The sequence below is a fragment of the Rhinatrema bivittatum genome, chromosome 2 (assembly GCF_901001135.1).
Source record: "Rhinatrema bivittatum chromosome 2, aRhiBiv1.1, whole genome shotgun sequence".
Lineage (NCBI taxonomy): Eukaryota > Metazoa > Chordata > Amphibia > Gymnophiona > Rhinatrematidae > Rhinatrema > Rhinatrema bivittatum.
In genome coordinates, this window is record NC_042616.1 from 689833939 (window position 1) to 689848461 (window position 14523).

The 14523-nt window shown below is 43.4% G+C and overlaps 1 protein-coding gene across 1 annotated transcript in view; it reads left to right on the top strand.

Moving 5' to 3' along the window:
* Positions 1-1670: 1670 nt before the first annotated feature.
* LOC115085494 (carbonic anhydrase 13-like) overlaps positions 1671-14523 on the top strand; it is a 42560-nt gene continuing 29707 nt past the window's right edge. The window contains exons 1-2 of the mRNA XM_029591588.1: positions 1671-1819; positions 13851-14042. Of these exons, the coding sequence (XP_029447448.1) occupies positions 1783-1819; positions 13851-14042 (229 nt within the window). The 5' untranslated portion in view covers positions 1671-1782. The remainder of the gene's footprint in view (positions 1820-13850; positions 14043-14523) is intronic.

The window sequence follows — 14523 nt, forward strand, 5'->3', positions numbered from 1 at the left end:
CTTTTTGTGCAACCCATATTAGATTTAGCACCCTTCTGATGTTATTGGCAGTGTGCTGCCCTAGAATAAACCTTGATTGACCTTCATGTACTAACTCTGGGATCACACTAGCTAGTCTATTGGCCAGAAGTTTTGCTAATATTTTTATATCAATGATTAATAGCGATATGGGCTGATATGAACCACAATTTGTCTTATCCTTCTCCTCCTTGGGTAGCACTATAATGCCTGCCTCCTTCATGGATGGGGCAAATCTCTCATTCCTCATTAATTAATTAATTAATTTATTTATTTTTAGTTTTTCTATACCGATTTTCCTGCATAGAATGCATATCAAACCGGTTTACAATAAAACTGAATATGCAAGAAGTGAAATTCCTTAGTCTAATACATTTAAACATCTGTAACGACATTTTTTTTTTTTTAAACAATGCAAACAATATAATAATAAAGATTAAATTGTCAACCAAAACATATACATAAAGTTATAATATAAGGAGCACAAAGGTTAGCACGAAGGGGAGCACAAAGGGGAAACCCCCTTTGTCGCGCCCCTTCGTCGTGTGACGCCTGGCGTGCGACGTCTGGTGTAATAGCGCCGTTAATCGGGTCACCGCTGGCTGGTCATCGTGACATCGGGGGGGGGGGGGGGGCGGGTCTTCAGATCGCTGATTTTCCCTTTCTCATATTTCTCTTCAGTTTTTCAATTGTTTTGTTGTTTTTTCTCTCAAAGTGATTTTCTCTTGGTGCATTAAACATATCTTTTAAAGGGTCCGCCAATATATTCCCAAATTTTTTATAGAAAATAGCTGTAAAGCTGTCCAATCCTGGGGTCTTATCCAGTTTCAATGTTTTAATGGCCTGTAAGATTTCTAGCTTAGCAATCTCTCCTTCCATCCTTTGTGTTGGGCAGGATCCAACAAGGTCAGATATACTCCCAACAGATATTTTACCATGTCCTTCCCCCTTATAGAATTATCTACCGAGAAAGCTCCTTACAAAATTGCCTAAAACACTTCCTCACTTAATTGTGTGTTGAGCAAAAAAGAATTTTCTCCAATTTGTTTTAAATGTGTCACTTGCTAACTTCATGAAGTGCCTCCTAGTCCTTTTGTTATCTGAAAGAGTTACTGGGCTTCATATAAAAGTCTGAGTTGGAGATAGTTACTGTATTATAAGTGTTGTACTCCTCTGGAGTTTTGTTAAGATGTGTGGCACTATCTGATGTTGAGGTTGTTCTATTGGAGGTTTGTAATAATTGAACCTTCTTTCTTTTGTGATCATGGTCTTTTTTTCAGGGTTTTCTGACAGATATTTCATGGATCATGGTTGAATTTTCTTGTGTTATCCTAGGTTATAAGCTGTAGAATACTGAATATCAGTCATTCAGGCATTTTAGGCACATTTGTGGAGCTTTTTTTTTTTGCAATAGATGAAATGTATGAGATGATTAGATCAATAAAAAAAATTCCATGAACCTTGTTAGTGGACCTTTATTTCTAAGAAGCCATGGTTTTACAACTTGAATTTGGGTGTGGGAAGCTAGAAATCAGTCTCAAGTCAAATGTGCTTCTCTCTGTCAGTCCTCAGGTTATTATACTTAATCTCGGCTGTACACTCCCTGTGCCTCCCAGCTAAACAAGGCGCTCTATAAAAGATAGTTACCTGCACAGAACAAAAGGGGCTGCTGGGAAGGTGAAAACACAGTACAGAGCAATTCCTGTGGCTGATAGAAGGCTGAAGAAGAGATAGAATAAAAATCAGATTCAAATAAACTGGGAGATGTCAGAAACTGGAAAGGACGTGCATTTCCACCATGGTGAGTCACTGTCGAGCTTCCTGTTACTGCCCCCACTCCCTTACCTCTTCTCTCTTCTAGGAACTGTCCAGTGCTCTGACAGACAAGGAGGGAATAGGAAATACTAAATTCAGAGACCATTGATGAGCAGTGTTGCAGAAGGACAGGCAGTAGTATTGTTAATGTTAATATCTATACCAAATTGTCTTGCATCTTTAAAGTGTCTGTAAGGCAATGACTTGCTAGGGATATTGTGAGGTGGTTTATTCTTGCCTGCATGCTGTTCATTGTCTGCAGTGTTATGCCAAAAGCTTAGAATTGCCGTACAGTACTGGGGAATTGCTGAAGTGACTGAAGGTTAAGTTGTAAGCACTGGATGGAAAACAGAGTTTCTTTCTCCATTGTGCTTCTTTGCCTGTTATTTTGCAGGATATAATATATTTGTAATTAATAAACTGATAGATTTGAAGTTGTGCTTTAAGGTAAAAAAATTAAAAAAAAAAAAAAAAGATGAGAAAAAAGAATTTTCCAGCCTGAGAGGACTTGTTTTTCCTCACGGTACAAAATAGAATGTCAAAGGTTTTGAAAGAGGACTAATTATGAAGGAATGACTCAGAGTGCAGGCATGACTCAACAGCGAGCACCTAGAAAGCTGAGGCATTTCTTGTTTTGTTTTTTTTTAACTTTTCAAAATATGTCAGCGGTGATAAGCACTGTTTCCTGTAAGCTGGGCATGTGCACAACTGCCACGCTCAGAACAGAGCAACCGCTAGCACTATAAACTATTGCCTACTGAGATGGGACGCTGATCCGGGTGTCACCACCTTTTGCCTCATAGGACTTGGCAGGAGAGCTGTAGGAGCAGCAGAAGGCTTTTCCCACGGTTTCAAATGCTCTTTTCCCATCTGTGCCAGCCAGCATCACGTTGTAGTATTCATAACTTGCAGTCGGCACATCCTGCATGATGATCTCGGTTTTGAACACATTTGTGGTGCCAGCTGGTCCAGAAGGAACAGAGTGCCCGCAAATGTGGGAAAGGCTCCTGTCGCTCAGCACCATGGGCCCTGCATTGTTGTGATCCTCCTTCCTGGGCTCCTGTGCTGCGAGGTGAGGTGAGCTCATAGTGCCTGACAACAGATTCCAACAAGACAGGGAGTCCCTTGTGTGCACGGTGCTGCCCCTCCCCACCAGCCCGCTCACATCTCCCCCATCTGTTTGGCTATCTCTCCTCTTTCCCCCACAGAATGAAGGATAGAAGGTTCAGTTTCAAAGACAGCGGCTATAACTGAGGGCATGGCATCCGCACAGGGCCTCGGGGTCAGGGTGAGTCTTCAGTCTCTTGGTCTCACGTCTTTGAGATGTTGAGAAGGCACACTTGGTCCAGCAGCGAGCAGCACGGCTTGGGTATACCGATGAAGGGGCATGCGCATGTATCGGAGGAACAGTCACATGAGCTCAAAGGGCTGTATGTCATCCACTAGATCCTGAGCACTCCAGCTAGGTCTGAGGGCCCAGGGAGTGATGGGCTCCAGGACTGCTAAGGCATGGAAGGCTACGGTGATGGAAGTGAGTGCTGCGCTCTTGCCTCACAACTTGGGCAAAGTGCTGACCGGGCCATTTCCTTGCACTGACCTGGCTCAGCACTGTTGGACACGGGGCTTAGGTTTGTTGTCAGACACCTAGAATGACTTATGTTGCATGAATACTGATGCAAAGGAAGCTTTGGTATTCTTTATTTTTTTTTTTGAGTTGTGGGGGGCAGATAGGCTTGCGTTGTGAAATCTGGAGACACCGAAGTGTTGCTGCTTGATTGCCTTTTTCTGGGATGCAACTTAGTTCTTAACTTTACATTTGGGCATTGGGCATGTAGCTGAGAGGAGGGCAGTAAGTGAGCACTTGGGTACCCTCCTTGTATTGCTGGGCTCCACAGAAATGTGTTTTTTTCTTAGCATGGGGAAGAAGAACATCTTCTCACACTGATTTGATTATTAGGAATGTAGATAGCTGGGTGGCTGGTGGGCGTGAGGATCGCCTGGTAACATGTCTACCTGGTGTGAAGGTGGCAGACCTCACGCGTCACCTAGATAGGATTTTAGACTGCTGGGGAGGAGCTGGCTGTCATGGTACATGTGGACACCAACGACATAGGAAAATGTGGGAGGGAGGTTTTGGAAGCCAAATTTAGACTCTTAGGTAGATAACTTAAATCCAGAACCTCCAGGGTAACATTCTCTGAAATGCTCCCTGTTCCACGCGCAGGTCCCCAGAGCAGGCAGAGCTCTGGAGTCTCAATGCATGGATGAGACGATGGTGCAAGGAAGAGGGATTCAGTTTTGTTAGGAACTGGGGAACATTTTGGGGAAGGGGGAGTCTCTTCTGAAGGGATGGGCTCCACCTTAACCAGGGTGGAAGCAGACTGCTGGCGCTAACCTTTAAAAAGGAGATAGATCAACTTTTAAACTAGAACAAAGGGGAAAGCCGACAGTCGCTCAGCAGCGCATGATTCCGAGAGAGGTATCTTCAAAGGATACTAATGATGCATTAGAATTAGGGCATCCCGACAGAGAGGTTCCAGTAATAAGAAAAGCAGTTCAAGTGCCTGTAATTAAAAACTCACCTGAGCTAAAAAATTCTAATTTATCCCTATCAATTAAAAAGCAGATTGAAAATACAAACAAAAAACACCCTTTGAAATGTTTGTATGCTAATGCCAGAAGCCTAAGAAGTAAGATGGGAGAGTTAGAATGTATAGCAGTGAATGATGAGATAGACTTAATTGGCATCTCAGAGACATAATAGAAGAATGAGAACCAATGGGATAGTGCCATACCAGGGTACAAATTATATTACAATGATAGGGAGGAGTAACTTGGCTGGGGGTGGTGCTTTATGTCCAGGATGGCATAGAGTCCAACAGGATAAGGATCCTGCAAGAGACTAAATACACAATAGAATCTTTATGGTTGGAAATCCCATGTGTGTCAGGCAAGAGTAATGCTAAGAGAAATTAGGGAAGCTAACCAAATTGGTAGTGCAGTAATAATGAGAGATTTCAATTACCCCGATATTGACTGGGTAAAAGTAACATCAGGACATGCTAGTGAAATAAAATTCCTGGATGGAATAAATGGCAGCTATATGGATCAATTGGTTCAAGAACCAACAAGATAGGAGCTATTTTAGATCTAATTCTTAGTGGAATGCAGGATTTGGTGAGAGAGATAAAGGTGGTGGGGTCACTTGGCAATAGTCATCATAACATGATCAAATTTGAATTATTGACTAGAAAGGGGATAAGTAAATCCATGGCTCTAGCACTAAACTTTCAAAATGTAATCTTTGATAAAATGAGAAGAATAGAAAAAAACTGAAAGATGCAGCTACAAAGGTTAAGAGTGTACAACAGGTGTGGATATTGTTAAAAAATACCATCTTAGAAGTGCAGTCCAGGTGAATTCCACGCAGTAAGAAAGGTGGAAGGAAGGCCAAACAATTGCCAGTATGGTTAAAAGGTGAGGTGAAAGAGGCTATTTTAGCCAAAAGATCTTCCTTCAAAATTTGGAAGAAGGATCCATCTGAAGAAAATAGGTAAAAGTTGGCTGTGTCGTATTAAACCATGTCTATCTATGTGTTCAGTGATTTTATACTTTATAATAGTTTCCATAATTTTTCCAAGCAGTGAAGTCAGGCTCACCGGTCTATAGTTTCCCTGATCATCTCTGGAGCCCTTTTCATACATCGGGGTTACGTTGGCCACCTTCAGGTACAACGGATGATTTTAATGATAGGTTACAAATTACTTGTAATAGGTCTGAAATGTCATTTTTTAGTTTTTTCAGAACCCTGGGGTGTATACCATTTTGTCCAGGTGATTTGCTACTCTTTAGTTTGTCCATCTGGCCTACTACCTCTTCCAGATGATTTGGCTCTGTTCAACTGAATCGTCACCCTTGAAAACTATTTCCAGAACAAGTATCCTCATCAGTAAACACCATATTCATACATTTTCAAAGTTGGCATTACAGTAAATGCAGATTCTAGTTCTATTACCTATACACTTTACATCATTCATTACTTATTGCTCAGTTCACACTACCTTTATTTCTGCTAGTGACGTTGACTTTTTCAGTATATTGGTATTTTATGTTAAATCGTAAGCTTTTCTAAGGAGCCATGTATTCGGTTCACATTTGAAATTCTTTCTTTTTGTTATCTGATGTATTGACTCTGGAATGGAGTTCCACAACTTGGGGCCTGCTATGGAAAACATTTGGTCCCTTATTTGTGTTAGGTGTGTGTTCCGAGTAGAAGGCACTGTTAGAAGTTCTTTGTTTTGTGATCTGAGAAATGGTGATTTTCTCTTATTTACCAGTACACAGCACTGTTGAAGCATGGAGGGCTGGTCACTTTGTTTGCACCACTTCTAAGTTTTGTTGTATCATACATGAAGAATTTTGGCAATATCCAGGCACGGGGAAAATTTGCCATTGCAGGAATACCACTTATTGTTTATCTGATTCAGTTTTATATATATATACTAGCTGTACCTGGCCACGCGCTGCTGTGGCTCAATCTGGTTAAATGGAAAAGAAAGAAAAGAGAAAGCACACATTTCAAATATGGTTAATTTCACAATGCTTGTGGGTATACAATATTTTTTGTTGTTCATTGTCTATGCAGATATAGAGATTGTCTGGTTTGCCGACTCTAGAACACGTAACATATAATTGTCCATGTGAGAAGCAATCCGTAACTAGATGTAAACTGCATAATTCTAGAAATGAAAAAGAATGAAAAAAGAAAAAACATAAACTATACTCACTAAATGAATGGTATGGTAAACAACACAGCTCAATTCCAACGTAATGTCACACGAAATAATTACATCAAAATGAAAATAAATCGAAATCTATGAAAATTCAATTTAACAATACAATTGGAAACATTGAAACGGAATCGTAAAATATTTAGTCCAAGCCGTTAAGCCCATTATAACGGGCGAGATTTTTGTCCCCTCTCCTCCTACGTCTTTGCTCTGCTCTGCTCCTCTCCCCCTAGCACCACGAAGGGCGAGAGGCAGCGGCGATGGTAGGAGCTGCAGTGGTGGCTGAGGGGGATCTTGCGAGGTGTAATGGTCCTGCCATCCCAACTTCCTCCCCCCTTCCCTGGTGGCGGAGGGACAGGCTCAGACCCCTTTCACTCTATCCTTACAGGCCCCAACTCCTTTGCTCTCCCATTCCCCTCTACACTGAACCCCTTCCACTGTAACCTATAAGTGGAGAGCTGGGGGGGGGGGGGGGTGGTAGAGAATCTCTCTCTCATACAGCCCCTTACATAGGCTTCCTCTCTCTCTCTTGCACATACACTCTCCCTCTGTCCCTCACACACGCACGCCCAATCCCTCTCACACACATACACAATCCCTCACGTAGTCTCCCTCTCTCTCTGGCACTCACATTCGCCTTCAGCACACATTACCACACTTCTCTCTCACACAGTTAAAACGGGCGGGATTTTTGTCCCCTCCCCACCTAAGTCTTTGCACTCGCAAGAGCTTGCAAAGTTCCCACGCCAGTTGTGTCTGGGAGAGAGAGGAAAAAACTCCGTTCCCCCCTCCCCTCAACGCAAAGGGCAGGCGGTAGGCACTGCAATAGATTTGGGACACGTTGCCTAGCTTACTTTGCTCTTTCTGGCAGACCTGTGCCTTTAAGAAATCTGATCGGGGGCTTGGAGGAGGGAGCTGGGCTCTGGCTTTCACTTTCGTCACGGTGTTTTGCTGGGAGTGGGGGTGGAGTGATGCCCATGTAAACTCTTCCCATGGCGGCTGAGACCCACGGGCGGGCTGACAGCACTGCCTCCCCCCCCCCCCCGGCAGTTGCAGGATATTTACTTGGCTTCTCCTTATCTGCGGGACTCAGGGGCAGGGGAGGAGGAGGAGCTGTTCTCTTTTCAGCTCTTTGCACTGTGGCTGCTGCAGGCTGCAGTTGCTTGTGATCTCTTCACAGCCGGTTTCTACTGCATTTGCTCTGCTCCCGCCGTCCCAACTCCCTCCCCTCCTTCCCCGGCGGTGTATGGACTGGCGCGGTGACTCTTCTACCCTTTCCTCCTCCTGTGTGTAACTGTCTGGCAGTCCCTACTCCCTCCCCTCTTCCCCAGCGGGGGAGGAATGGGCTGAGCCGTTTCTCGGAGCGGCGACTCATCTGCCCTTTCCTCCTCCCCTCTGTGACACCCAGCACGTAGCTCTCTACTGCGCATTTGCGGGCCGTCGGTCAGAGCCCATTTATATTGTAGATAGCGTGTGTTGCTTGTACGTCCAACAGATGGCGCTGTTTTTCCAAAACAGCATGTTTTTACCTGTCACAGGTGTGACATGTATATAATATAGGTATATAAGAACACGCGCGTATTCGAATGCAACGTTGTGTCAAAATTTCAAAGCAATCGGTGAAGAACTTTCAGAGATTTAAGATTTAGAACAAACGAACATTTACATTTTTATTTATATAGAAGATATATATACTATTTTTCATCCATGTGATTTGGCTTATGTGGGTCACACAAAATGTTTGATTAAAGCATGTTTTATCAAACACAAAAACTGTCTTATGACAAGGAAGTTACAAGCTCTTTTAGTCTCTCATTGTTTTCAAGATCTGCCTTGGGCTGTCATTGAATGGTTTCAGATATCACCCAGGGGTAGCAATCATATAGCATTTTTAAATTTCTGTAAATAGGTTTGGATTTTTATGCTAGATACAGTGGATCCTAATGGATTAAATGAAACTATTGAATGGAACATAATTATTTAAAAATTAAACTTTTTTTTTGGTGTCCATTGCATATTGTTTTTAGCACATAGGGACAGATTTTAAAAGGGTTATGCACGTAATATATGCGTGTAACCCTTATAATCCGCTCCTGCGCGCGCCAAGCTTATTTTGCATAGGCCCGGCGACTTGCGCAAGCCCCGCGATGCGCATATGTCCCAGGGCTTGAAAAAAGGGGCGGGGAGTGGGCTGGGCAGTCCAGGGTTGGGGCGGGGCGGGACCGAGGCCTCCGGCACAGCGGTCGTGCCAGGGGTTCGCGCGCCGGCACTTGGCTGGTGCGTGCAACCTACGCCTGCCCAGAGGCAGGCGCAACTTATTTAATAAAGGTTAGGGGGGGTTAGATAGGGCTGAGGGGCGGGTTAGGTAGGGGAAGGGAGGGGAAGTGAGGGGGAGGAAGGAAAGTTCCCTTTGAGGCTGCTCTGATTTCGGAGCGGCCTCGGAGGGAACGGGGAAAGCCATCAGGGCTCCCCTAGGGCTCGGCGCTTGCAAGGTGCGCATAATATTTACTATCCATTTTCCAAGGTAGGTCATACCAAAGTGCCTTCTTAATTCGTGATCATTACCTACAAATGAGTTTTCAGGTCCAGTCATATCGGGATGCATTAGTGTCTGGGATTTGATTATTTAAATGTCTGCTTCTGCTAAATCTTCATAAATATGTCTGCCTCTCATTTGTAGATACCATGGTACAGAAGATTTAAACACGATAGTGGGCCTCATTTTAAAAAGCATTTACATGAGTAAAATGGGGTTTTACTCGAGTAAATGCATTTCACTCGACTAAGTAGGCTTTTAAATTGCTACAATATATGCCATTGAATTTCCATAGGATTTACTTGAATAAGTGCATTTTATTGCCTTTTGAAAATTGCAAGTCTATTTATTTATTTATTTATTTGAAAATGTTTATATTCCGACATTAGTAGGGGGACATCACATCGGTTTACATGGAACTGTAAAATTAGCAACAGGCTTTACATCAAACTCGAAACTGAATAGGAACAGGGGAGGAGGAATAGCCTAGTGGTTAGAGCAGTGGACTACAAACCAGGTGACCAGCGTTCAAGTCCTGCTGTCGCTCCTTGTGACCTTGGGCAAGTCACTTTACCCTCCATTGCCTCAGGTACAAAAACTTAGATTGTAAGCCCTCTGGGGATAGAGAAATACCTACAGTACCTGAATGTAAACGGGTGTGATATCTCAGTTGAGATCAAATGTCAGTATATAAAAATAATTAATAAACAGCTTAATTATACTAAAAAAATAGCAGCGGGGATGACATGAAGAACAATAGGGTAAATCAAGGATTATGCTATACTATAACAACATTGGAAGAAATCACCTGATATCTTTAAAATAACATGGTAGTAGTCAAGTGATTGTCTTTATCAAGTGTAAAAATGTGTGATAAAAAGGAGAATGGGAACAATACAATAGGGAAGAGGATATGCAATTGGGAAGAATCTTTAGTAGTGGGTGTAACAAAGGGATAAAGAGGTTATAGAAGGAATTTAGTGAGAAAGAGTGGATCAGTTATAGGCCTGTTTGAAAAGCCAGGTCTTTAGGTTTTGCTTAAATTTCTTCGGGCATATCTCCTGGCGTAAGAGGGAAGGCATGGTATTCCATATTGTGGGACCAGCTATGGAGAGTGCACGGCTTTTGATTGAAGTGAGGTTGGTGAGTTTTGGTGATGGTGTGCGTAGGGTTGCCAAGTATTGGTTTCTGATAGGTTTGGTAGAGGTGTGAAATAAGAGGGAGTCATTGAACCAAAGCATGTTTTGATTTGAAGGGATTTAGGGATGAGTGTGAGGGTCTTGTTTAAAATTACCCCCGTGTTTTTAGAGATGTAAGAACTCCGCTCAGTCCTGTGATGCAGAATCTTCAAAAAATGAATTAATGTCAGGACTCTCTAAGACTCTTTGTGGGTGATTCATCAAGCTTTAACGTGCATTACATCACATATATCGCACAATATAGGTGATATTTTGCATCTCCCCACCCAGATACCCTCCGCTATTACAATGACCTACTTTGCATGCAATTTGCATGCATGAATAAAGGGAATGCATGCATAGAAGGTCATTATTAGTCAATTTTATGCAAACATTTCATTGCACCTTACCGAGAAGGTGGTCAGCTGCACTAAAATATCTACACCTATTTGAAATGCAATAGATGTGTGGCAGGAGGTCCAGAACTCTAACTCGGGTCCTGAGGCTCCTGCCATATTTTTAAAGTGTCAGAAACAATCCCCAAATGCTGCAAATGGGGAAGCTGAGCGGAGCTCAATGCTGAGCCCCATCTCAACCCAAGGCTAGCAGTTGAGGTGGACCAAACACCCCCAAAAATAAAAATAGTTAAAAGTACATGCCCTGCAGTAGACCCCTCCAAAAAAACAAATATTTCAGGCATGGCACCTCTTCCCATACCCACCCCCACCCCCCAAGTAAATCAATCAAATCCCTCACCTCCCTAAGTCAATCCATCAAACCCCATGAAGTCCCTCAAGCTAACCCCACCCCTCCAAAAAAAGGTATAGGATCCTCACCCACCACACCCACCCTGACCCCCTCCAGAACCCCCCCATACCTTAAATTGGATCCCATGTCACGGCCAGATGCACCCTTGCACCCGGCCCGATTGGCGCCATTTTCCAAAATGGCACCAACCTGACCTTGCCCCAACCATGTGACTGGGATAAGCTCTGAGAATTGAGGGACTTCAAGGAAGTTGGAGGGTAGAAGATTTGATAATTGAGGAATTTTGGGGAGGCCATGGGGTGGAGGTTTGATTTAAGGACTTTGGAGGGCTGGGGGTGGGAGATTTGATCGAGGGACTTTGGGGGGGTTTGATCTATAGAGTTTGGGGGTAGGTTTGATCAAGGGTCTTTGAAGAGGCTGGGGGGTTGGGGAGTTTGATCTAGGTACTTCGATCTAGGTTCTTTGGTGGGCCGAGGGATGGGGGGGTTTGATCTACGGACTTTGATCTAGGTTCTTCAGGGGCCATGGGATTTGATCTATTGACTTGGGGAGGCCAGGGTGGGGGTTTGATCTAAGAATTTCAGAGGCTTTATGGATTGAATTGGGGTAGGGGGATTGATTTACTTGGGGAGTTGGGGTTTGGGGGAAAGAGGCCCCGGGGCCTGAAAGTAATTGTTTGTTGGAGGGATTGGGCTGCCGCCCCGTGAATACTTTTAGCTTTTTTTTTTTAACTTTTTTGGTGCCGCCTCAACCAGTGGATTTGGGTTGAAATGGAAGTCAGCATTGACCCTTGCTCAACCTCTCTGTTTACAGCAAAGGTTTTTTTGGGGGGCTAGCGGATCTTTAAAGCAATGGCATTACTGTGGGGTTGGGCCTGCCATCTCATTAAAGGGCCATGCACTACATTCTTTTGTGCTGTGGTATTTGGCCGTGACACAAAAGAACAAGCCATACAGCCGTGATTCTTTTCTGGGGGGGGGGCCCACTATTACGGCTGTACTCCCCCGTGATATTGGGACCCCGCTTGCGAGAAAATATTGCAGCTTAGTGCATCTAGGGGTATATGAGAAGTTATGGGTTTATTTTAATATTGATTTTGAGACAACAGTTATTGTGTTTTTTGATGCAAGTGAAGCATGGTTTAGAACAGTTTGAAAGTTGGCGAAGACAACACTGTGGGGTGGATTTTAAATGCCCTGCTTGCGTAAATCCGGCCGGATTTACGAGAGCAGGGCCCTCGCGTGCCGCCGTGCCTATTTTGCATAGGCCGCTGGCGCGTGCAGAGCCCCGGGACGTGCGTAAGTCCCGGGGTTTTTTAAAAGGGGCGGGAGGGGGCGTGTCGGGGGCGTGGCCGCACGACGTGGCGTTTCAGGGGTGTGACGTGGCATTTGGGGGCGGGCCCGGGGGCGTGGTTTTGGCCCGGGGGCGTTCCGGGGGCGTGGCCGCGCCCTCCGGAACAGCCCCCGGGTCGGGTCTTGGCACGTCAGCAGCCCGCTGGCGCGCGCGGATTTACATCTGCCTCTGGCAGGCGTAAATCCATGGATAAAGGTAGAGGGTGGGGTTTAGATAGGGCCGGGGGGGGGGTTAGGTAGGGGAAGGGAGGGGAAGGTGAGGGGAGGGCGAAAGAAAGTTCCCTCTGAGGCTGCTCCGATTTCGGAGCGGCCTCGGAGGGAACGGAGGCAGGCTGCGCGGCTCGGTGCGCGCAGGCTGCCCAAAATCAGCAGCCTTGCGCGCGCCGACCCCGGATTTTATAAGATACGCACGGCTATGCGCGTATCTTATAAAATCCAGCGTACTTTTGTTTGCGCCTGGTGCGCAAACAAAAGTACGCGATCGCGTACTTTTTGAAGATCTACCTCATTGTGTGGATTGAAAAATATATTCCAAAACTGGGACACTGGACTGATGATTGTACCAGTTGAAACCCTTACAAACTTGTATTGGTGTTTGGGTCCAATGTATGATGATCCTCTCTTTACAAATATTATTGTATATTTATATAATGGTTGGATTGTTTGTTGTATTTGAATGACATTTAGTTATATATATATATATATATATATATATATATATATATACACAAAGAATTTTACTATATATATATTTTTTAAAATTTTAAATAACTTTTGTCGCTTTAGTTTGCTTTTTTGAATAGATTGTATCCAATCTTTAGTTGAATTGGGTAGTTTTGTTAGCATTATTGTATTTAATATCATTCATTTAATTTAGAAATTTGGGCCAAAGAATAGAAACAAGATGGCTTCATTCCCCTGATTTCTAACTTACTGTGATGCCTTTTCAGTTGTTGTGTCCCTGACATTTAGTTTATATATATATATATATATACACACAAAGACCTAGTCTCAGGTCTTGTAGACCAGGTGAATTAGGGAGTGGTTGAATGCATCAGAAATTATAAATTACTTATGTACTGTGTCAAACATTTAAAAGTATAAATATATAGTTTTATTTAAATTGAGCAACAATGGTCCTGAGGCTGGGAGTCATGCATTAGGGCCCCTTCTAGAACCCTTTATCATGGGCTCTAAATCCAGCCACCAGGTGTCCCCTTAATGATAACCATGACTACTTTCCCATCCTCCAGGGGCTGCAGACCTGCTTCTGCCCCTGCACAGCATTACCTCTGGGCTGGCCCAGAAATTCTAATTTTTTTCCAGCTAAGCAAGGCCATTCAATTAGATATGTAAAAAAATGTAATATACTGTAATTAATCTCCCTCTTTAGAGTACAGTGAAAAGAATGAAGCTCTTCCAATAAGCAACCATCAATCTCCTATTGATATTCTCACCAAAGAGGCCAAATATGACTCTTCGTTCCATCCACTTTTGATCAGCTATGATCCCAACACGTCTAATTCCATTGTGAACGTGGGGCATTGTTTTAATGTTGAATTTGAAGATAAAGATGACAAATCAGGTTTGTTAAATTCATTGCATGCTAGAGAAATCAAAGAAAAGGTGTTTTATGAATTTGGCTACTAATTTAGACAATTACTTTTTTCAGAGGTGAAAGAGAGGTCAAAAGACAAAGCTTGCTAATATGATCAAATGATTTGTCTTTCATATGTTATATGCACACCAATCTATAGAACATGAAAGCAGATAAAAACCAGCAGGTTCATCTGATCTGCCAGTTTTTTAATTTTACCTAGCCAACTGTTTTTCAGATTTAATTACTCATCTTTCCAAATTTGAACTCAAAGCAAGTTTCAACATCAGATACAGTTATTAGGGTTTTTCAAAGGTATAGTTGATTTGTTTCAGATTAATGAACATAGCCTATTTACTTTGGATTGCATATTTGTTTAAAGCAAATGCACATCTCTAGTGGCCAATCTGATTAACAAGGATCCAACAGAATCCCCAAGAGTACATTAATTTCTTGTTGCTGAATCCCA